At 38.8% G+C, this 23,546-nt stretch overlaps 1 protein-coding gene across 7 annotated transcripts in view; it reads right to left on the bottom strand.

Annotated features, from left to right (window-relative positions):
• The window catches only part of LOC109936781 (rab effector Noc2), a 251,067-nt gene that overhangs the window by 40,112 nt on the left and 187,409 nt on the right, over positions 1–23,546 (bottom strand). For 6 of the 7 annotated variants that reach the window (XM_048612714.1, XM_048612711.1, XM_048612716.1 and 3 more), the window contains one exon: positions 16,418–16,504. The exons of the other annotated variant lie outside the window; for it this stretch is intronic. In XM_048612714.1, coding sequence (XP_048468671.1) covers positions 16,418–16,504 — 87 coding nt within the window. The remainder of the gene's footprint in view (positions 1–16,417; positions 16,505–23,546) is intronic. 7 annotated transcript variants of the gene reach the window in all.

Below are 23,546 nucleotides of genomic sequence, written 5' to 3'. Positions count from 1 at the left end.
GAACACAGCAGGCCAAGCAGCATCAGAGGAGCAGGAAGGCTGACGTTTCGGGCCTAGACCCTTCTTGACCTAGCTTGGCCTGCTGTGTTCATCCAGCTCTACACCTTGTTATCGCAGATTCTCCAGCATCTGCAGTTTCTACTATCTCTGAAACAACTATAAGGGCAGTCAGCTTTATGAAAACAAAAGCTTTGACAGTCTTAATGAAGGCAGCAAGATAAAAAGAATTAGAAACAAAGTTAGCAGATCTTTTGTATAAATCAAGTCAGATGGCCTACTAATCTGGCTAGCATAGCAAGATCGTACATTGCATCAGCAGATGAGGAAAAGTTACATTCAATGAACTAAGTGAATCCTCAAACGTTTGCTCTGTACATGGGCCTCACAACATGACAATGCAGTTCAACAATTCAAATGCAGTCCTGCTTCATCAATCTCCCTGTAGGTAGTCTGAAATGCATGTGCAAAGGACACAAATCTGGCTCAAGGCACAAAAGGGTTTTGTTTTTACATTTCAGATCCTGCTATGACACAAGTAAGTTACAGGCAGTGTGTGCTACTCCCAAAGGTATGATGCTCAGCTTGTTTATGTGAGCAACTGATGGCTCTGAATCTAAGGTTTTACGAAGTACGTCAGCCAGTGGAAGATCAAGCAGAATGAAGAACATTATCGAAATCACTATCTGTGCAAATTTGTATCCTCTAATTTACTGCAGTTTAAATGCCAGCCATGATTCAGTGGCAGCATTCTCACCTCTCAGTTGGAAGGGCGTGAAATCCTCACTTGAAACATGACCTTATTAGCTAAACTGACATTCCAGTATCCAGTGTTGTAGTGAAGGAGTGTAGCACCATTTGAGGCCACTGGGGTGTTAAATGGAGGACCGTCTGTTTAGGAAACCTTATGATCACTTACCATGCTTGCTGGTTATCCTTGTGCTGGAAGTGACCTATAAATATGACAGTAAGAGGATACAGTCTCCTTCAGAAACCCAATGTAGCCACTGAAAATTCATTTTAGGTAATTCAATTTACAATTTTATTTTCCTCCTCATTCTTGCTTTCTCATTCAGAAATTGAACTAGACTCATAAACCCATGGAAATACCCATATTTGATGTAGTTAAATAACTATCTGTGTAGTAAATGATAAAAGAGCACGTATGGTTTTATAAGTTATCAAGAAATCTATAACTAATCCTAAAGAAATTCCTTTATGCTACAAGATTAAATAGCAAAAATAGAATCTATTATTACAAGATCCTTGGTCCTTTATTCAAAAGGCCTGCAGCAGAGTTCAGCCATTGGGCAGTCATGACACTGACTCTACCAGAAATCAGAGGAACAACTCATCTCCGTTTTGCTGGGCTGGAAAAGGCATGATTTCTGAAAGAAAATTCTGAAACATTTTTGTGGGCTGTGCTAAATATGTGGAGAAGGAGAAAGTCATTTCTCAGAGGCTGCAGCTGTAGACCAATTTCTCAAAGCAAAATCAGCATGGAGAGAGATAAAAATATGATCATAACAGGAACAAGTAAGAAAAAAGAAAAATACTTCTAAGAACTTAAATAGCCTTCAGAATGAATATGAACACAAAGAGAATGGAATAGTTAGAAGCGTTTGGCAAGAAACCTGTCAGCAGAGTGGCCAGGAATGTGTGGAAGAATGCTCTATGGGCAATGGGTGCCAAATCTTTAATGCCCAGTGCAGAAAGAAGTTTATTGGCTTCACATGATCAGCAAAAGGTAACAGTAATGGCAACAAACTGATGTCATCTATCTTAACATAGTCCGACAGTGATCGTGTAAAGGTAATAGTTTTAATTCAATTTTATTCCACATCATTCTGCAGAAGCCCAGAACATCAACATTTCCCACCACATGAAAAGAGTAATTGTTACAACAATTGGCAACATACTAATCATATTATCCTGCATGCTTATCACCCAATTATCATGGCAGAATTCTTCACTATAATTAATTTTGTTAATATGCAAAAACACCTTATCACCATTTATTTGATATCTTAGCTATTCTGTTTTGTATACAACATAGTATGAAACATGGAGAAAAGAAAATTATCATATAATGTGACCTATGTGATCTCAGTGAAAAAATTCAAATGCAATTTTCTCATCGACAAGGTAACCGACATAAGTACACCAATGCTGCCATCAAGTGGTTCAATAGTAACATATCCACCAGAGGCTAGGATGTTTATTTAGAACATCACAATTCGAAACCCAAACCTGGAGTGGTTAGATATTAAATAATATTTAATATTAAATAATTAGAAATAATATGTTCAAAATTAATAATAATTTGTTGGTTGCTTAGCTCAGTTGGCTGGATAGGATGGCTGGTCTGCGACACAGACTGATGCCAAAGTCAGAAATCACCTGACACCAGGTTAGAGTCCAAAATGTTTATTTGAAAACACAAGCTTTCAGAGCTTCAGTCCTTCTTCAGGTGTTAGCGAGAGAGGTACTATCAGACACAGAACTTTTAAGTAAAAGATCAAAGGTTTACACCATTTTTGAGGATGTATTAAACAACCTTAAGATGCTGTTAAATCTTTAATCAATTAGAAGGTTTTAAATCGATTAATACATATATGTAAATCCCCGAATTCCTTTCAAGTCACAGTCCTAACAGAACTAAAGGTTTTATCAGTGAAAAGACATTTTAGGTCAGCAATGTATGTTAGGTGTGAGACCTTGTTCAGAATAGGTTTGTCTTTTAGTTTGGAGTCAAACTGGTTTTATTTCTAAAGTAGGAATTCATAAAATGCCATATTGACTGACTGTCTATAAATTGTGTGCTTTTTGAACAAAATAAAATATATTTTCAAATACAAATTCACCCCATAGATTTGTGTGTGTGTGTGTGAGTGAGAGAGAGACACAGACACACAAAAACAGAGAGTTAGAGAGAGAGTGAGAGAGTGTGAGAGAGAGTGAGAGAGTGAGACACACAAAAACAGAGAGTGAGAGAGAGAGAGAGACACGCACACAAACAGAGAGAGTGAGAAAAAGTGTGTCGAAAAGCACACAATTTATAGACAGTCAATATGGCGTTTTATAAATTCCTACTTTAGAAATAAAATCAAACAGATTCTAAACAAGATCTCACACCTAACATGCATTGTCTGACCTAAAATGTCACCTCTTTTTTAACACTGACAAAACCTTTACTTCTCTCAGGACTTGACTTGAAAAGAATTCAGGGATTCCAAGGTTCCGAAAGCTTGTGTTTTCAAGACTATAACCTGGTGTAATGTGATTTCTGACTTTGTCCACCCCAATCCAACACTGGCACCTTCACATCAAACTGATGCCAACAGCCAACCACAGGTTAAATTTCCACAGCAGCTGAGATTACCATGAAGATCTCTTCTTCTCAACCTTGCCCCTCCCCTGAGGAGTGGTGACCACCAGGCATCTCTCTCTACTAAGAGAACAGCCTTTTGGTCCTCTGGGAAAATAGCAACTTTACTTTAACTTCTAATTAGGATCAATAAAACAGGATTCCAGCTAAGAATGCCACTTTCGGTCTCAACCTCTCAATACCTCAAACAAAGTCTCTGAACAGTGACTCTTAAAAATAACCAAGAAGTTGAAGAAAGTCTGCTGATAAGTAAAGATAGCCTCCGAAATCTTAGGATCCTGAATATTAGCGATAATTGTTTACTTTGATGAAAACTAATCGACTTCAGATTGTACCAAAGAATCACAATATATTAAACTTGTTTGCTCAATGACCACATGAACACTTTCAAAGTATTGTTAAAAGGAAGCACAGAGTGTGTTTCTTCTGAAGTGTAGTCAGTGTTTTAGCCACATATGTTGTAAAGGAGGTTTTTTTTTGGTTTTGTTGTGCTTCTTTAGTTATGATCCCAGCTGATGGCAATTAAGACAAGTCAGATTCCAGAATGAAACCTGACTTGATAGAGCATTAGTTTTATTTCTGCTATTTGGTCACTATGGTGCTTAGTCACTGAACATGTTCACACAAGGCTATCAATGTACTTTTCACAAAAGAACATATGTTTATCACACAACAGAAAAAAAGCTGTATATGATGAGATCTTTCCAAATTTGTCATAAACAGAAAAAGGAAGAATATAACCTTTATTTCCAGCAATATCATCATTTACAGCCACAGCCCCAGGGAAGTATCACTTTAAAATTTCTTACTCACTGACAAGGCTGCAAGCATTCCCTTTCAGTGACTTTCTACACATTCTCCAGAGGTGATTCTATCCATCTCTGCTATAGACTCAAGCTAACTCACTGAGTTTTCTTACTGAATTCTGAAGAAAGCTCAAGCTTTTACAGGACTGCTAATACAGCTTCAGACTTCTTTCTAGCTCGGATGGCCTGAAGACTGTCAAAAATAAACTGGCATGGATCTTTTCTTCTTTTGAACTGAACCTGTTTGTGGCCCTTGACCTCAACTTTGTGAAATTTTCACAACTATCTCACCAAGTAGCTTATCTACTCATTTAGTTTAACTCTCATACTTCCTTGAAAAATGCTGTTTTAAATTCACAATTCACAGAAAACCCATATACTGATACTTCAGAGTTCAGATATTCAAGTAATTTTATAAACCTCTATCAGACAATTATTATATTGGATTTTTACATCTATCTCAACTTGCAAGATTTAAGATTGCATCTGAAATAACTCACTTCTAATAATGTAATCTTCTGCTGTTTTGCAGTGAACTGTCAGAGTAACTTCTGTGTTCAAGTCACAGGTTCAAGCTTGAATTTACAATTGATCAACTTAAGGGTGAGAATTTTATTTACTAGGCCGAGTAACATTATGCAGTAGGGTGAGATAGGGTGGGGGGTGGTGTTGCAATATTTAAGTTGGTAAAGACTCTTGCTGCTGGGAACTCATGCTTGAAAACTAAGCACGTCAAATTTCTAAAGTCAGAAAATTACCCCTTTGTTGCAAACAGATCGCAACAACATAAATGTTTTTACCAATTTAAAATAGCAATTAACAACTTGTTCCAATTTTGATGATGCTTTTGAATTAGTCAAACTACACAACAGGAAACAATGCATTGAGGTTGGAAGGTAGAATAGAATTTACGTTTATTATAAATCAAACGTGGATGTTTACAAATCTCAAACTCTAGGGCTAAAAATATTCTTGTTTCCCCAAGGGCACGTCTTGAGATTGTTTTATGAACTACGTCTTGATGTTTGAAAGCTCCTTTTTCAGTCTAACTCCTTCATTAGGTGATACAGAAACTTAGTAACAAGTCTTTGTGTATTTGTATTGATACATGGAGTATTTGGACATATACATGTAAAATCAGAAGAATTCATCATTATCAGTGTCAGCAGAACTGTAGTTATGGGGGCTGCAGCTGTTGCTCCTTCTATGATCAGACTCAATAACGTAAGGAGTATAAAAGCAGTGAAGTTTTGTTGCAATTGTACAAGGCATTGGTGAGAAGACCTCTGAAGTACTACATATAGTTTGGTCCTCTTGTTTGAGAAAGGATGTAATTACATTGGAGGCAGTTCAGAGTATGTTTATGAGATTAATTCCAGAGATGAAAAGCTCATCTAATGAAGAGAAATTGAGCAGTATAGGCCTACATTCTCTAGAGTTTGGAAGGACGAGCGATCTAATTGAGGCATATAAAATGATAAAAGGGATTGACAAAATGGACATAGATAGGATGTTTTCCCTTATGAGAAATCTAGAAAGAGGGGGTCATAGTTTTAGGATAAGGGCTGGCAGAGTTAAAACAGAGATATGGAGAAATTATTTCTCTGAAAGCATCAGGATTCTGGGGCACTGACCATCCCTGAACATGATGGTTGCTGGCACAATGAATAAATTTAAGGAAGGGAAAGATTGTTTAATTGGTAATGGGTTAAAGTGTTATGGGGAGTGGGCAAGAAAGTGGAGTTGAGGCCGAGAGGAGATCAGCCCTGATTGTTTTAAATGTGGAGCAGGTTCGACGGGCGGAATCTTGCTCTGAGGTAATGTGTTACTGGGAGCAGCTAGGAAATTTTGCTGCCTCAATTCTGTAATGACAGATAACCCATCTCTTGACAAAGAGCTCAGCACATGCACTGCAATAACTGCCACTCCAATTCTGGTTGAGTGACAAAATGGATATGGAAAAACAAATTGACCCATAGGATCACAGAGCTTAACTAAAAGGCCTGTAGCCTCATCATATTGCTAACCACAGCAAAAAAACACCAAACAAAAATAAAGGCTGAATAATTTCCAACACCAAAATTTTATGATGCATCCTTCGCATACATTGCAAGTCAATAAAGCAGTTCTTCATGGGGCAAACGTGCAAAGCATGCTAGCACTAATCACGCACATAAGATTTTGTTGTCTTGGGTGTATACACCAGAAGGAACAAAGGCAAAATACTCTGGATGCTGGAAATCTGAAATAAACACAAAGAATACCAGAGAATCCCAGCAGATTTGGTAGCATCTGTAAAGAGAGAAACAGAATGAACGTTTCAAGTCCAGTATGACCCTTCTTTAGAACAGTCCTCAGAAGAGTTCTGATGAAGAGTCATATTGGACTCGAAAGGTTAACTGCTTCTCTCTCCACAGGTGCTCCCTGACCTGCTGAGATTCTCCAACCTTCTCTGTGTGTTTGCATCTGAAGGAAGAAGGCTGAATCGCCAAGCATAAGTTATACAGAGAGGTAGCCCATACCAACAGACCAGCAAAGCACCCAAAACTCTTTTGCTTGTCACTTATATAAGCGATTTAGATGAGAATATAGGAGGCGTCGTTAGTAAGTTTGTGGATGACACCAAAATTGGTGGTATAGTGGACAGTGAATAAGGTTATCTAAAATTACAAACAGACCTCGATCAATTGGGTCAATGGGCTGAGGAGTGACAAATGGAGTTTAATTTGGATAAATGCGAGGTGTTGCATTTTGGTAAAACAAACAAGGGCAGGACTTATATAATTAACGGTAGGGTCCTGGGTAGTGTTGTAGAAGAGAGACACCTAGGGGTTCAGGTACATAATTCTTTGAAGTCTGTCACATGTAAACAGGGTGGTTTAACACACTTGCCTTCATTGCTCAGTCGTTTTGAGTATAGGAGGTGGGACATCATGTTGAGGCTGTACAGGACAATGGTGAAGCCTCTTCTGGAGTACTGTGTGCAGTTCTGGTAACCCTGCTATAGGAAGGATATTATTAAATTGGAGAGGGTTCAGAAAAGATTTACCAGGATGTTGACGAGAATGGAGGGTTTAAGTTATAAAAATAGGCTGGGAATTTTTCCACTGGTGTGTAGGAAGTTGAGGGATGACCTTATAGAGGTTTATAAAATCATAAGAAGCATAGATAAGGTGAATAGCAAGGGTCTTTTCCCTAGGGTGGGGGAGTTCAAAACTAGGAGGTGTATTTTTAAGGTGAGAAGAGAAAGGACATGAGGGGCAACTTTTTTTTAAAATGAAGAGAATGGTTCATGTATGGAGTGAAGGCCAGAAGAAGTTGTGGATGCAGATACAGTTACAACATTTAAAAGACATTTGAATAAGTACATGAATAGGAAAGGTTTGGAGAGACATGGGCCAAAAGCAGGCAAGTGGGACTAGTTTAGTTTGAGATCATAGTTGGTGTGGACGAGTTGGACTGAAAGATTTGTTTCCGTGCTGTATGACTCTACAAGTCCAATTCAAGGATAATGTCAAAAGAGACAGGAATGCACCTGAAGATCCATTACAACAAGTGGGAAACTCTATTTGAAATTTATTGCAAATACATTGGCAATAGTCAAGAATTCACCATCACAACATGTGATTTCAGAAACTCTAAAATGGACAGCAGTCCTGCAAACAAGACCTCAGCACAGATCATCCTGCACCACCAGCAATGGACATGTTCAAGTGTCACTTGCAATAGACTTTGCCTATCCAGAATCAGTTTGTTCAGTTTTCCTAAGAACTGCAGTTGATCTCATCTACCTCACCCAAGTCTGAGACTGCTTTCCATCATCTCTTGCAGATGAAAGAATGCCAATTACTAATCATATTTCTAATCCATCAAAACACTTATTTCATCTTAGTTCAAGCTACACAGACACTGTTTGAACCTTGTCATTGAGAAGAGATTTACAACCTATGATGTAGTTATGTCCTCCTAACAACAACATGCTCCTCGTTTCTTTCTCTCATTACGTGAGTCAACATGTACGTGAGTAGCAACTCAAGTGCTGGTAGAGAACAAATTGCTGGTTACAACTAGGTAAGGTGGGTGAATCGGCTCCCCCCTTTTTAACTCATGTCCAGTTGGCCACAATAAACATCTTTAATTTTAGCATGCATCAATTAAAACGTAGGTCACAAGGTCAAAATTAAGGAGCTAATTACAAGATTTCCTTGAGTGAAAGGAAGAGGCATTTTATTACTTATTCACCCCAAGAAAAATATTTAAACACAACATCAAACATATACAAACACAAGTATAAAGTTTAGAAAGGGGAAGATCAAGAATATGCAGTTTAATAAGTTTTTAAAGAGACTTTCAAGTGTTAAGTTTAAGCTTGTATCCTAAACAGCATCAAAATTCATAGATAACTTTGAGTGCTTAGTGAATGGATGTTTCTTTGAGTTACTTTATCATCTAGTGCTGTTCTTTTAAGAGACTGAGGAACAGGGAGAGATCAAAGCTCTGGTTATGCTGTTGCAAATCTGTCATTCTTCTCTCTGCTCTGCCCAAAAGCTTCTGTTTCTTTTTCTGAAATACAATTCCGTTTTGTATTCCTATGTATGGCTTCATTGTTTGTTTTTCCCAGCTGGATAATCAGCCAGCAGGTTTTTCAACCTAAAATGTGAATCATCCTGAAAGATGTAAATCAAACAAAAAATACAGATCTGAATGAGTGGTTCTAGTCATTTTGAAGATAATAATTTCAGCAGCACTGGATCTTTTTTGTTGATGGTTTTATGAATTATTGGTCAGATAATCACCATGGACATCTTAAATCAGTGTGTTTCCTTTTTAAAAAACATTTTAGACTCTGAAAGGTCCCTGGCATTATAAATCAGCTGACTGAAGTTGAAAATTGATTATCCATTTTTACCACTATCATAACAATAGCCGTAAATTCTTCCAAGGAAATAGAACAGACTTCTGTATCCTCCAGGTTCTTAATTATGAGGGAGCAATAATAGCAATATGATTATTATTCTCTGTTATTACTCCTTTGAAGCCAATTTGCAGGTAAGTGAAAATCCAGAAGTTGCAGTTACTGGTTCTACGCTTTCCTTGTCTGCTATTGAAAACTCCAGACTGTAATCAATTGGAAATCATTGAACTGGGCAGAACATGAGGCTTTTTTTTTGATGAGGTAACAGAATGGAACCCAAAGTAGTTGATGTGTTGTATATTCCAAAAGGCATTTAATCATATGCTGCTTAAAGGGCTTATCAGCAAATTTGAAACCCAACAAATAAAATGGAATACAAAGTTGGATGCATGGAGGAAATCAAGAATACAGGTGAACAGTCTTTTTCACAATGGAGTGGGTGTGCAGTGGTATTTCCAGTGGACGTTAGTAAGACTATTGCTTTTCTTGATAATATATTAAATGACTTATGCTTGGCCGTACCAGGTACAATCTCAAAACTTCAGCACAGTGCAAAACGTAGAACTACAATAAAGGCCCACTGATCAGACAGATGTCCTCTTGGAGAGTCGTAGTTGGTAATTTTCACAAACGACAAAAACGGCCAACTGCCTACAGATAGTATACGAAGTCCCACATGTTTCCTCCTGGAAAACCACGGATGAACCAAGACTGGAATTAGAATGAATGAGAAAAAGCACACAATAAGTATTGCTTGAATTAGCAAATTATAAACTCGGGGCATCCAAATAGTGGAACATTACTTTGTCAAGGTTAGGAATAGGCTTCTGGAGGACCGAAGCAAGCCTGTAGAATAAGTGGAAATATCACAGATGAAATTTTAAAGCAGAAACAGCCAAATGCTGTATTTTGGAAGGAAGGCGGAGGTGAGGCGATATAAACTAAACGGTACAAAAAGAGTGGAGGGACCATGCAGCTTGAGAATGTGCTTAAAAAGCACATATTAAAAATTCTATATAGAAGCATAAAGTACAAAAGCAAGGATGTCCTGATGATTGTTCTTAAACCACTGTTTTGGCTATAGTTTTTTTCAGCAATGCTGGGTAGTGCATTTAGCAAGGATGTGATTGCTTTAATGAAGGTTCTTACCAAAGTTGGACTTTACAAGATGATTATCTTTTGAAATAGGTCTTTTAAGATAAAGAGAAACAGAATATTTTGGAGGGAGGGATGGGGATATTAAGTCTCTACCTGGAGAAAGGCTTACATAATCTGGGTGTCATTGGAAAAAAAATCAAAACAGAATTCAATTGAAAATGAGGTGACAATTTTCACATTGCCATAAAAAAAAGGAACAGTTGCTTTTCGCAGAAAGGCGTAGAGAGAGAGAAAGAATTTATTGCTCTGTGGAGAAGCAGCTGCTACTGCTGTGCAGAGCAAGGTAAAAAGTCTGCATTTTGTGGTGAGCAAGGTAGGATGCTGGTGACAGCAGGATCATCGTTTGAAGTGAAGAGGGCAAAGCCTTTGAAGATTTAAGGAACCAGCAAGTACTGTTGTAGTCAACACTGGTGAAAGTTAATTCTAGAATATTAGGGCGAGTGCAATGATTTTTAAAAGGCACTAGAAAATTCTACTTGGCACGTCAGCCTCCAATGAGGCTGCTAGAAAGATCAGAGGAGCTTGAGACTTGATCAGTAAGATGACATATCTGCTGATCATTATGGTGGTATCATACAACAACATTTCATAAGTCATATTTTGGTTGCATCAGTTAATGCAAAAGCACCTTTTCTTCAGTTTGGAGTATTAGTTGGCCAATAAGTATTGTTTAGTCTATGTTGGTTTTCTGTTTATTTGTTACATAAAAGCCCCAAAACATGAAATCCTGTTCTTCAATTCAAACTCATGTCTCTTAAAAAGGTTAATTGTTGCTTTGTGGCTAATATTAGGGTGCACAAAATATTTATTGGAACAGTTCAAGGAATCAAGGCATTTAAGTACATAAATAGCATGGAGAATTTGAGGTAGTCTTTTTTAGAGTGGGGAAAGTTGAGGGGAAGTCTGATAGAAGTATCCAAAATCATGAGATGTCAACAGAGTGAATAGTGGAACACGGCTCACATTGGCAGAACGGTGGAGAATTGAAGAACACAGATTTACAGTGCTTGGCAAAAAGGTAATATGAGAAAAACTACTTCTTTGTGCATGAGTAGTTAGGGTGGGGAATAGAACGAATAATGTTTCTAAAACAAATACAGAAATGGCTGGAAAATCTCAGCAGGTCTGGCAGCATCTGTGGAGAGAAATCAGAGTTAACATTTTGGATCTAGTGACCTTTTTTCAGAACAGATGAAGGGTTCTGAAGAATGGTCACTGAATCTGAAACACCAATTCCGATTTCTCTCCACAGATGCTGAGATTTTCCAGAAATTTCTGTTTTTGCTTCAAATTTCCGGCATCTGCAGTTCTTTTGGTTTTTTTGTTCAATAATGTTTCGAACTTCTGTATGTCATCTGTGGCTGACTTGTTGCTCTGAACAGTGCATTTAAAGGTTGTACCTTAAAACAAAATTGCTCATATATGGCCTGTTTGTTTTCCTGGGACGAGCTAAGTTACTCTTGCAAAGTACCAGCATAGGCCCATCAAATGGTCACCTCTTGTACTATAACCATGCTACAATTTCCAATATTCACTCTTTCATGCCTCCCTGTCAAAACTCCTGGAAAAGCTATACATTACTGAGTGAGGTGAACTGTGTATTTTAATGATGTACCAATTTCATGATTACTCCGACAATGCAGACGCTCATGCTGCAATTCATGGTTATAATGTATATATATTACATCAAGATCATCACACAACATTAATACATGGGCTATGGAACAGTGTATTCTATTCCTGTGGTGAACATGCAGCATTGCATGTCAGTAATTTTTATAGCTCATCTGAACCGTCTCATCAGAATGATCCCACTGCATTTGAACTAGAGATTTTCTGATAAATGGCATAAAACATAACAATACAGAAATTGGAAGTTGTGGCTTTTAATAGGATAAGAGTCTTCAGCTGTTGAATTTCATTGTAGCAATAGCAGTTAAAAGGTTACTGCTTTGATGGGCTTTATGCTGCATTTTCCTTTTGAATGTCACTTAAGAGACCTGAATCTGAGGGGCATCTGAACTGATTGCTTAGTGCAGGGATTTAAAGGTTTATTTTTAAAATACAAGATGGAAAGGCGAATATATTGGACAGACTCCAAGAAAGAAAAAAATGTAAAGGACAAAGGATACACCTCTGTCCTTTTTAGCAAGGGAGATGCTGTGATTCCTTATGTGAAATATAGGGCACTAAAAAGTGGATGTGAAATCTGGGTGAAGGTGTCTGCATAATTCGGACATATGAACAACTAACAAAACAATCAAACTGAATGATTTTAATCATTCCAAGACAGACCTGGAATGAAGGTCATTTGTGTGGTCATAGTACTTAATACTTTTTAAACGATCCATCCAGTACCAAATAGGAAAGAAAATGTAGTTTAATTTTGATCTGGGAAATAAAGTAAGATTAATAACTGATGGAAGAATAGATAACAAAAATTATGTAGTGCCACAGTTTAGATGGATTCAATGTAAAAACAGAACAGTACATTGTACTGCAAAATTTTAAAGACATCCTGGCCCAAAATAAATGGCCAGAAAAGTTAACCAGTCCACAGATCAGCAATAGGAAATGTCCAAACCTGAGATGTATTGTGCAAAAAAAATGGACACAAAGGAAATTAAGCCAAAACTAAATCTAAAAATTGAGGCAAACAAAAATGTTTAGATATAAATTAAAGATTATCAATAGAAATACGAATGTGAGAATGAATTTGAAAAGATTAGCTGGACTAAAATGAAAAATGAATTAAAAAACCAGCCGATCAAATACAAGGAAATAGTAACCATCTATTGCAAGTATCGAAAAAGTTAAAAATCTGTTAGTGAAACGTATGGGCTACTCAGGGATGAATAATTAAGTCTAACTACAGAGGATAACATTTTGATAGAGGAAAGTATTTTGTACGACTTCTTCAAAAGTTGACAGTCGTAATTCTATCATAGGAATTTATTGTCAGAGATAACTGTGGAAATCAACTTAAATGCTAAAGCTCATTACAATGAAGCAGAGGATGCAACAGAAATTATAACAGGGCTGTCTAAAATTACGAATGATTTTGATGGATGAAAAGAGAATTCATTTTCTCCAGCTGGTGAGTCAATCATGTCGAACCATAACTTTAAGATTCTTTTCACAGACAGTTGTTGCAGTATGGAATGCTTTACCACAGGATTTGTTGGGGATTGCATCCTTTAAAGGTGAAGTTACATAAAATTTAAAGCTCAGAAAGACAGCAACATAATACTATTCATTTTGAATGTTCAACAAACAGTCAACGTAACTGACTAAATGACTTGCTCCTCTTATAAAAGTTCATGGTTCCCCAGTTAAAACAAAAAGTAACTCTTTTACAAATGTCACATCATGTGCTTATTCTGTATGGAAATCTCATTTCCACTAGACCCAATTATTCCCACTTCCCCCAACCCACAACCCAGACCCACATTCCTGTAGCCACCCTTGGAAGCAATACCCACACTCCTCACCATCCTTCCAGACCCAACTTCTCCCGCACAGCCCAACCTACGCAAACCAGAAGTCACACGACACCAGGTTATAATCCAAGGGAGCACATCTCCGAAAGCTTGTGATTTCAAATAACCCTGTTGGACTATAACCTAGTGTCATGTGACTTCTGACTTTGTCCACTCCAGTCCAAAACCACCACCTCCACATCACACTCAAACCAGTGCATCACTTACCCCTTGCCAACTTGCACCCTGACACCCCATTCAACTGGTACCCTACCCATCTGACACCCTACCCCTTACACATTCATCACTGGGCTGAAGCTTCTTGTAATCAATACGATGCCCTCTCTTTCAACTGTACCTCCACCTTCTCCCTTCAAATTTTCTAATTTGTATTTAGTTTCAAACATAGTATATGGGACATAGTATTATAGTATTTGGGACAGTTTGTGGCATAATGGTACTTGGAATTGCACCCAGAACATGAATGACCACACCCTGGACATTTCTACAATTCATTTTCTTATTGTAAATCACAAATCCTTTTGCTTTTCAAATTTCTCAATGGCATTTCTGTCCCGATTTCTATCACAGTTCTCCTTCTATATTGTCAGCTGTGACCCGCATCTAGATGGAATGCCAATTCAGTGTCCTCCATTTTCTGTCACATCACCCTTTGTGCTACAAATGCTGCTGAAAAGGAATGCTTTCATGGTAGTCTGCAAATTTAACCGCCATTGAATCTAGAAATCTGTCCACACTTGAAACTTTGGTCCAGTCCAATAACTAAAACGCCAAGACAGATTTGGAAATTTCCAAGTAGAATTTCTACAATCTACTGGATTTCATTATGAACTCTTGCATGGTACTATCCTCAGTCTTTCTAAATTTTCCAAAATCTGACCACACATCATATGCGGTCATAAATCATCTTTTTGATAAATTTAACAATAAGTGACAACAGCTTCATCTGTACTAAATCATCAGGCTTCAATTCTGAAGAAAAAAAAACTTTACTTCTTTCTTCTGTGTGGTAACAAACATGCTAAGGTTTCACCTTGTTTGTTCTTTGGTAAAAAAGTAACCAAGATCCACATTGACATTTTATCGTTCTACCAATAATGAGGCTTGTTTTCAGAAAACATACCCTGAAACTTTGCATTTTGACTTAATCATCCTCTGCTACTAATAGAATACATTAGAAGATAACTATCTAAATAGATTCCAAACCCACATTTTTAGTGAGAGGATTATTTCAGTGAACCACAATCCAAAACACTCACCGCCCCCAATGATTACTAACTATATATTTATACAATCAATTCACACCCAATTAACCCTTAATTAATATATTTATCACCTATTCTCTTAAGTCTTAGGCATTCCTCCAAACTATATTAAATGATAGCAATCAAGCCCCAGAAAGGACAGCTGCCACACAGTTAGCAGCATAAAATTTCCCTCGATAAATCTGAAAGACTTCTCAAGTGACTCATGGGATTGCGGGGTCATTCTAACAACTGGAAAATGCCAGCAGAATTCTAAAATGGCAGTTCATTGGTTAATTAGTTTAGCAATTTGTCAAAACACTGCTATTCCTGCTTCTACAAATATTCCCAGGGAAAGAAACATGTTGGACTTCGCTCCAGATATCTTCTGCTGTAACTACGCAAACTTCTCGTAACCCTAACCCCACCCTCATCCTGTAGCCTGTCTCCAAAGGGCTGGTAAAATGCCAGCCATCAAAAAAAAATCAGTGCCTCTTTCATTCAATTGTTTTATTCACCTAGAATTACTGTAAAATGCTTCCACATATATTAAGATTTACGCCAAATTACATTCTTGCTAACTCAAACCATAAATGCATCAACTAATGTAGCTCATGTTCAGACCTTCATAAGTTCCTTATAGTAACCTAGCAACAGGGCAGTTTCATTGGCAAAAAAATTATTTGTTCTGACAAAAACAAAAATCACTGAGATTCACACTGATCACAGAAATGACTGAAGAATGTTTATGACAGTTCAAAATCTGACAAAAGCATTCATTTTGCACATTAGAATTAATTTGGTATGCCAAGTGTGAACTGGAAATGGCAAACATGTCACTGATTACCACTGCACTTCGGTTTTGCAATTCAACCTTTGTCATTGAGACAAGAGAATCAAACAGTTTGCAGTCATTCAGTTGCAGTGCATACTTAATCTTAGAATAGAAACCACAATATTGAAGCCAAGAGTAAGGCAAAACTCTCTGTATTTTTAGCAGTGTGTATTTCTGCTGCACAATAAGTTCCTAAAGATTCTTGTTGATATATCTTACATTTTTGAAGAGTTATATGAATTTGAATTTATTATTACACATACATGCTATTATTGACGACATGCTAAATTAGTCTTGGATGGAATATAGATTGGGCTATCATTCCCAACCACTAGACATCAAAGTGAGTGGTGTGCCCATCTATGCTTGGCTAGCTTGACCTGCAGCCATTTAATGGCCTTCGGGACTTAATTGGCTTCAAGTTGACTTTCTTCCCTTTTTGGGCAGGAAGTCCCACCTCCAACAGTTGCCAGCAAGTAAGATGCTCAGTAGGTCTCTTGTCCCAGCCGTGCCACAGAGAAACATGATTGTAGACAATCCCTGAAGACAATATTCCATAAGTTATTTTACCTACCTCTCTTCTCTCACTGCATATTTTGCAAAGCCAAATGGGTCTCCGCTGGCTCCCAAGTGTTTCAATTCCACATTTTACACAGACTTTCTACAAAAAGAAGAAATTTCAGAAACTGAGTACTTCGGTTTTCAAATGTCCACTGAGATTCATCTTCTACTGTAGCCACCAACTGGCAGTCATCTCCTTGACCAATAAATCTAATTACACGAAGGTTAATCCTTGACTGTATTGTGCACACTTTTAATAACAAAGGCTTTGATGGAATCTTGGTTCACACTGGCAATAACTTGTACGTTATTGAAGATTACAATACCTTATTACCTTCTCACTTGGCTGTACTTTCTATAATCTGCCTTGTCCAAATAACCTACTGTGGCAGTGGTACTAGCCTCAATATCAAAACATCTTCATCTCTACTTCAATTCTTCTGTCCTTCTCCTTACCATGTACCACTTCACCTGACACGTTCTCAAATCTCTACCATCTATAAATTCTGCTGTGACTTCCGCCTTAAAAAAAATCCTCTCTTCTTTCCTTTCTTAGCTTCTGTGCTGAACTACATATCCTTGTTGGTTTCAATCTCCATCTCAACACAGTTTGAAATTGCTCTCTGTCCTCCTCTACTCCCTTAACCTCTTTTGTCATTTTCAATTTCCGAAGCATACGCATTACCATCTATGAGCCTACCTTCACTTGTGTCCTCTACGTCAAAAGACTCAACCACGGAAAAGGCTAGCTCCAACCACTACTCTGTACCCACTGATTTGATTTATTTATTAGCTTTCAAACTGCCATGATATTTCTGCATGCAGCTGAACTGGTAAATTATTCATTCTCCTCTAACTAATGCCCTTTTGCTAGTAACATCCTTCTTCACTTACACTCTGGTCATTTTCCTTAGTTTTGACACTCCACAACTTTGTTCACACAAATCCAAGGGACACAGATTTAAGTGTATGTGGGCACGTACCTGAATTTGTCGCTCATTGCTAGATCTAGCATGATTTTACCCTTGCCTCCACTGCCGAAAACACTCCCATTATTGCAGAGAAGCTGCCAGGCTCCCTTCCTCCATTACCAACTGTATCCATAACACACTAGATATTGTTATGACTAAAGGAATCAAGAGATATGGGGAGATAGTGCAAATGTGGTCCTGAAATGGATGATCAGCCACAATCATACTGAATGGCACAGCAGGCACAAAGGGCCGAATGGCCTATTCCTGCATCTGTATTCTATGTTTCTCCATTGGTCATTTAACATCTTCCTTTTAACTAAGATAACAACCATTTGTTAAATTGCCTCTTCTGCATTCCTCCCTTCCGTACCAAGTCGTTAATACTTCAAGGCTCCTCATTGCCTGAGCTCTGAATTGGCATCTTTTGCTACTCTCTTTCTAATTTCAGCATCCCTCCTCTCCAAACACATCTGTCCCATGACCCCAACTTCACAGACTCTTAATTCTACTCCCACTAAAGAGCTGGCCAGCCACCTATCCTTCTGGCTTCCACATTACGTAAAATAATAAAGTTCCAATTAGAACTGCAGGGGCAATTTCTTCCACATTATGTGCTGAGACTCCTCAATCAAGTAAATTATTGTAGGCTAAAGATCCTTGAACAACAACACTAATCAATCGTTACTCTGATGCCAGAGGGCAACTATATGCCTGCTCTATATATTTCAAGGCTAATTAAGCAGCTTTGACACACAATAAGAAGCATTTCAATTGGTTACAGAATTCATTCTAGCAACAGAACATATTGTGAAGACATGGTTTCGTTCAAGAAACACTGCCTGAACGATTTCACCACACAATAATGAAGAGAGAGTAAAACATTATTCACTGATGTTTGTGAGAACTGACTCAAGTCATGAATGTTGACTGATTAGTATATCTAGTAATTTACCACAGATTGTGCAAGTAAGTTGACTCCATTTTTCCAGTCCCAAAAATGGTGTTTTTGCATATGCTCAATAAATAAGTTGACATGCCATCCCATTTCCTTTCCAGCCACAACATGTTATATTTGCATCAGCAGTCAGCCTTAATTTTTTTTGCCATTTAAACTAATCGTTTAACTTACTTTAAACGTGGACACAGGGCAGAGCAGTCAATATAGGATGAATTGTCAAAAAGTGTGAAAGTTTAAGAGACACAGAGCAGAACCCAGGTGGGGAACCAAAAAGAGAAATAAGTACTTCAACAAAATGCATAAAGTATGAACAAAAACAAAGTTGCTGGAAAAGCTCAGCAGGTCTGGCAGCATCTGTGGAGGAGAAAACAGAGTTAACGTTTCGGGTCTGGTGACCCTTCCTCAGAACTGTATTTTTCCAGCAACTTTGTTTTTGTTCCTGATTTACAGCATCCGCAGTTCTTTTGTTTTTTATTCCATAAAGTATGAAGTTGGTTTCAAATAAAGAGTTGTAACATATACTTACTCATCAACTAACAAAGCTGCAGCATGGGAATCCAGAATGAGTGAAAAATTAAGAAGGAAGAATGAAGAAGGAATTGATCCTGAAGAAGATACCTGGGACCTAATGTGCATGAGAATGGGGAGAACTGACTTAATCTTGAGAAGCATGCATCAGAATGAGTGCTCAAAAATTGTGAGAACGTTTTCATCGTCATGCAAAGTGTATACACCGCTGAATTAAATCAAGTCAAATAACAAATTCAGGAAAGATTTCAAAGCAACAGTTAGTTGGTACAATAAAAACAGAAAGTGCAGCAGAAACTCAACAGATCTGGCAGGATCTGTGAACAGAAACAGAGTTTATGTTTTGAATCCAATAACACTGTTTCATATCTCCGGCACCTCATAATTTTGCTTTTATTTAAGCTGGTTGGAGTAGACGCTTTATGAAACAAAAATGTCCTTTGTAGCAGGAGAAGACCAAGAATGTTCATAGGCAACCAAAATACCTCAATAGCATCATTGCCAATTTCCAATGAAACACACAGAACATGAGAAGAGTCCATTAAAAGAAGGCTGATGGAACAAAATGAAAGTCTATGGTAATTTTCAATTATAACACCATGCACAAAATCAAGATCCTGCAGAAGTATTATATCCTGTGGGTGGCAACAGTTGGTTAAAAGAGGAAGAAGTGATATTATGGATTGATTATGTGGAATAGGTGAACCAATTGCTTTCATAGGACTTTCTTTTTAACCAATGAGATCATATGAAGAATAAATAACACCCAAATTGCAGTTATATCAAGGGGATTAATGTCCATAGTTCAACTTATGGATAGGTCCCCCAACAAACCAGTCAAGGATTACACTTGCACCAAATGAAAACATGGATGGTTGACAGTGATAAAATCATCTCAAAGAGTGCACATGTATGTGATGCACCATTTGATATTTTGAGTGGTTTTGTAGTCAATTCATGAGATGCCATTTGTGCACAAACTGTCACTAAAGCATTCAAAAACAAATGTGGAATATTCAATTCAGTGATTACAGAAGAAACTGCTTTGTTGTGGAGGGATGATTCTGAAATATTGCAATTGCCAATGTTGCTCAGAATGAATTCAGTGAACTTTTAGTGTTAGATGCCAAAGAAAATTAGTTGAACAGGTTTTGTAACACTTCCGTTGTGATCAAAGGAATTTTTATACAATTGATTTATTGAAGAAACCACATTATATCAATACAAATGATCAGCATCATAATTTTTCATGCTTCAAAATGGCGACCACTCACACTGGACAGTTGATGTTTGTGCTCAGCATTTAAGTTAAACCGTGTTTTTGGAATGATTTATGGAGACTTCAAAGGTTCATAGATATGCCAGTATGTAAAGAAATGAGAAAGGCTACCTCATGAATTTACATGCATTGAATTTGTAAGCCAATTTAATTCATAGGGGTATCATCCAACACTTGGTACAGGGCTAAATTCCTAACTTCTTCATATGCAACTATCCGCAAAAGTGGCATAGACCATTTTGCTTTGTGTCTGTTGCTGTAGATTCCAAGTCTTCCCCAGTGGAGAAGAGAAGCATGTTGGAGTTGGTGCATTGGGTAGACGCAGATAAACCAGTGATCACAAATTTTCTCACTTCATTAATTTCCATCAGCCCTATTGAAAACTGGTCAAGACCTAATGATTGACCATTTAAAACAACTATCAGCTTGAAATCATCATCAGTGAGGTCCAGGGACTGAATCTTATGGTTTCTCGGCTATAGGTCGGCATGTTTGTTGGTGGGATGTCTGCTGCAAGGCCGAATGAGCTTTCTTACCGTATCTTCATAAACTGACCACATTTGATTGATTGATTTGATTTATTGTCACGTGAACCTAAGTACATTGTTTGCAAGCAGTACAGGCAGATAATAGTAAGCAAGGACATATGCATCATTGGGTGAAAAAAACTTGGACAAAAAGTGAGGCAGGTTACATTACACAAGATGTGCACAAGGCAAGATCAACATTAACACAGTCAACATTATTTGAAGTTAGAGAGTTCATTTCATCAGTCTAATAGCGGTAGGGAAGAAGTTGTTCTTGAAGCTGTTGGTGTGTGTGTTTAAGCTTCTGTATTTTCTGCCTGATGGAAGAGGTTAAAGGAGAGCACTACTGGGGTGAGATGGACCTTAAATGATGTTGGCAGCATCTCTGCACCAACGAGGGGTGTAAATGGAGTCCATGTATGGGAGATTGGCTTCCGTGGTGGTCTGGGCTGTGCATACACCCCTATGGCATGCAACACATCCAGTTTCCACCTCATCTGGCCACATACTATTCCCAGAAGAACTTACCACTCAGCAGTCATCTGCCTGAAAACCAGCATCGCTTCCATCCATGCCATCTTTGAAAGCTTGAGGTTGACCTGCTGGTGTCTGGAATCTGCCCTGTTTGGTTCAGGAGAGTGAGAGGATAGATGGCTGGGAAGAGGAAATTGGCACCCTGTTTGCCAATAGGGATCTGAAGGTTCTGGTGGATGGAATGGTTCACAGGAGAAGAGTCATCCAAACCTATAGGCCAGCTGGCTCCACAACCAAACAGGCTCCCTCAGCAATCTGTGGAACTGGGAAGCTCATTAAGATGCAACAGGAGGAAGAAGAAGAAGAAAATGTAGCGAGGGCACATCAGTGGCACAAGTGGCACCATTCTGTACATATTTCACAAATGCATTATAAACCTTTATTTTTCACCACTCACATGGTTGCTCATGACTCTATGTAAGGTCCAGACACTTTGCTGCACTCTCTGCACCCTCTTCATCATTACTAATGAGGTGCAAAGGTTCGGACAAGTGCCTAATACATCATGTCGGGGCAAGGGGACGAAGGTGCATACATGGCATTGGGTCATTCTGACATCTTAGGCACCCCTTGTTTCACATTCCCTTCTGTTCAGGTGGCTGTTTGTGCAGGAGAGTAGTTCTCAATGGGTTCCCAGGCAGTTGCTGTGTTAGGAAGGTACAAGAGACAGAGAGGGTCAATGCTACAGGATGACCAGGCAGTAGGCACACTGCATACCTGTCTCACCATTAGTCTATAGTTCTCTGGCCAGTGTCTTCCCCTGTGAAAACCCAATGTCTGGTGGCTGCTGCAGCCCCCTCCCTCACACATCAACTCACCTACCCTCCATATCTCAAGTGAACTGGTGGCCATTTCCTTCTCCAGTGTGCACTTTCCATTTGCTTCACAATGGAAGGCAACAGCAAGCAGTCACTGCCAGCTTCAGCCTGAACCTGCCAGGCCCTACTCCAACCCAAACCACTTCTACCTCTCCCTTATTCTCAGTGGATGGACCTGACCAGACGACTGTGGTCCACCCTCTCGAATGACCTGACCAGCCAGCACTGGCCAAGACCTGCCCAGATCTCTGACAGGTGGTTGCTCATGTCCAATACTGCAACAAACCTTCCTCCTGGTCTGGGCCTTATGGAGATATAGGGCTGACCATGACCCACTCGCTGAAGCGCAGAGGGAGATCACCTTGCTTCATTCCCTCCCACTACCACCCCCCTCTCCACAACCCTGGCCCCCCACCCCATGTAAAGCCACCCTGACTGGCCACCTGAAGCCAGGACCGGAATGGGAGGCTGCTCTTTATTTACATAAGAACATAAGAACTAGGAGCAGGAGTAGGCCATCTGGCCCCTCGAGCCTGCCCCGCCATTTAATAAGATCATGGCTGATATTTTTGAGACTCAGCTCTACTTACCCGCCCACTCACCATAACCCTTAATTCCTTTACTGTTCAAAAACTTATCTAGCCTTGCCTTAAAAACATTCAGTGAGGTAGCTTCAACCGCTTCACTGGGCAGGGAATTCCACAGATTCACAACCCTTTGGGTGAAGAAGTTCCTCCTGACCTCAGTCCTACATCTGCTCCCTTTATTTTGAGGCGATGCTCTCTAATCATAGTTTCACCTGCTAGCGGAAACAACCTCCCTGCCTCCACTTTATCTATTCCCTTCATAATCTTATATGTTTCTATAAGATCTCCCCTCACTCTTCTGAATCCCAATGAGTATAATCCCAGTCTACTCCGTCTCTCCTCATAATCCAACCCTCTCAACGCTGGAATCAACCCAGTGAATCTCCTCTGCACCCCCTCAAGTGCAAGTATATCTCTTCTCAAGTAAGGAGACCAAAACTGCACACAGTACTCCAGGTGTGGCCTCACCAGGACCCTATACAGTTGCAGCATAGCCTCCCTGTTTTTAAACTCCATCCCTTGAGCAATGGCAGACAAAATTCCATTTGCCTTTTTAATTACCTGCTGCACCTGCAATCCTACTTTTAGCGATTCATGCACAAGGGCACCCAAGTCCCTTTGCACAGCCACGTGCTGCAATTTTTTACCATATAAAACATAGTCCATTTTGCTGTTATTCCTACCAAAATGGATGACCTCACACTTATCAACAGTGTACTCCATCTGCCAGACCTTTGCCCACTCACTTAGACTATCTATATCCCTCTGCAGACTTTCAGTTTCTTCTGCACACTTTGCTCTACCACTCATTTTAGTGTCATCTGCAAATTTTGACACACCACACTTAACCATCTATGTAAATTGTTAACAATTGAGGTCCCAACACTGATTCCCGAGGCACACCACTAGTCACTGACCGCCAACCAGAAAAACACCC

This window comes from Rhincodon typus, chromosome 26 (assembly GCF_021869965.1).
Source record: "Rhincodon typus isolate 14 chromosome 26, sRhiTyp1.1, whole genome shotgun sequence".
Taxonomy (NCBI): domain Eukaryota; kingdom Metazoa; phylum Chordata; class Chondrichthyes; order Orectolobiformes; family Rhincodontidae; genus Rhincodon; species Rhincodon typus.
Note: the sequence above shows the minus strand (reverse complement) of the source record. Positions and strands in the feature narration are given on the sequence as shown.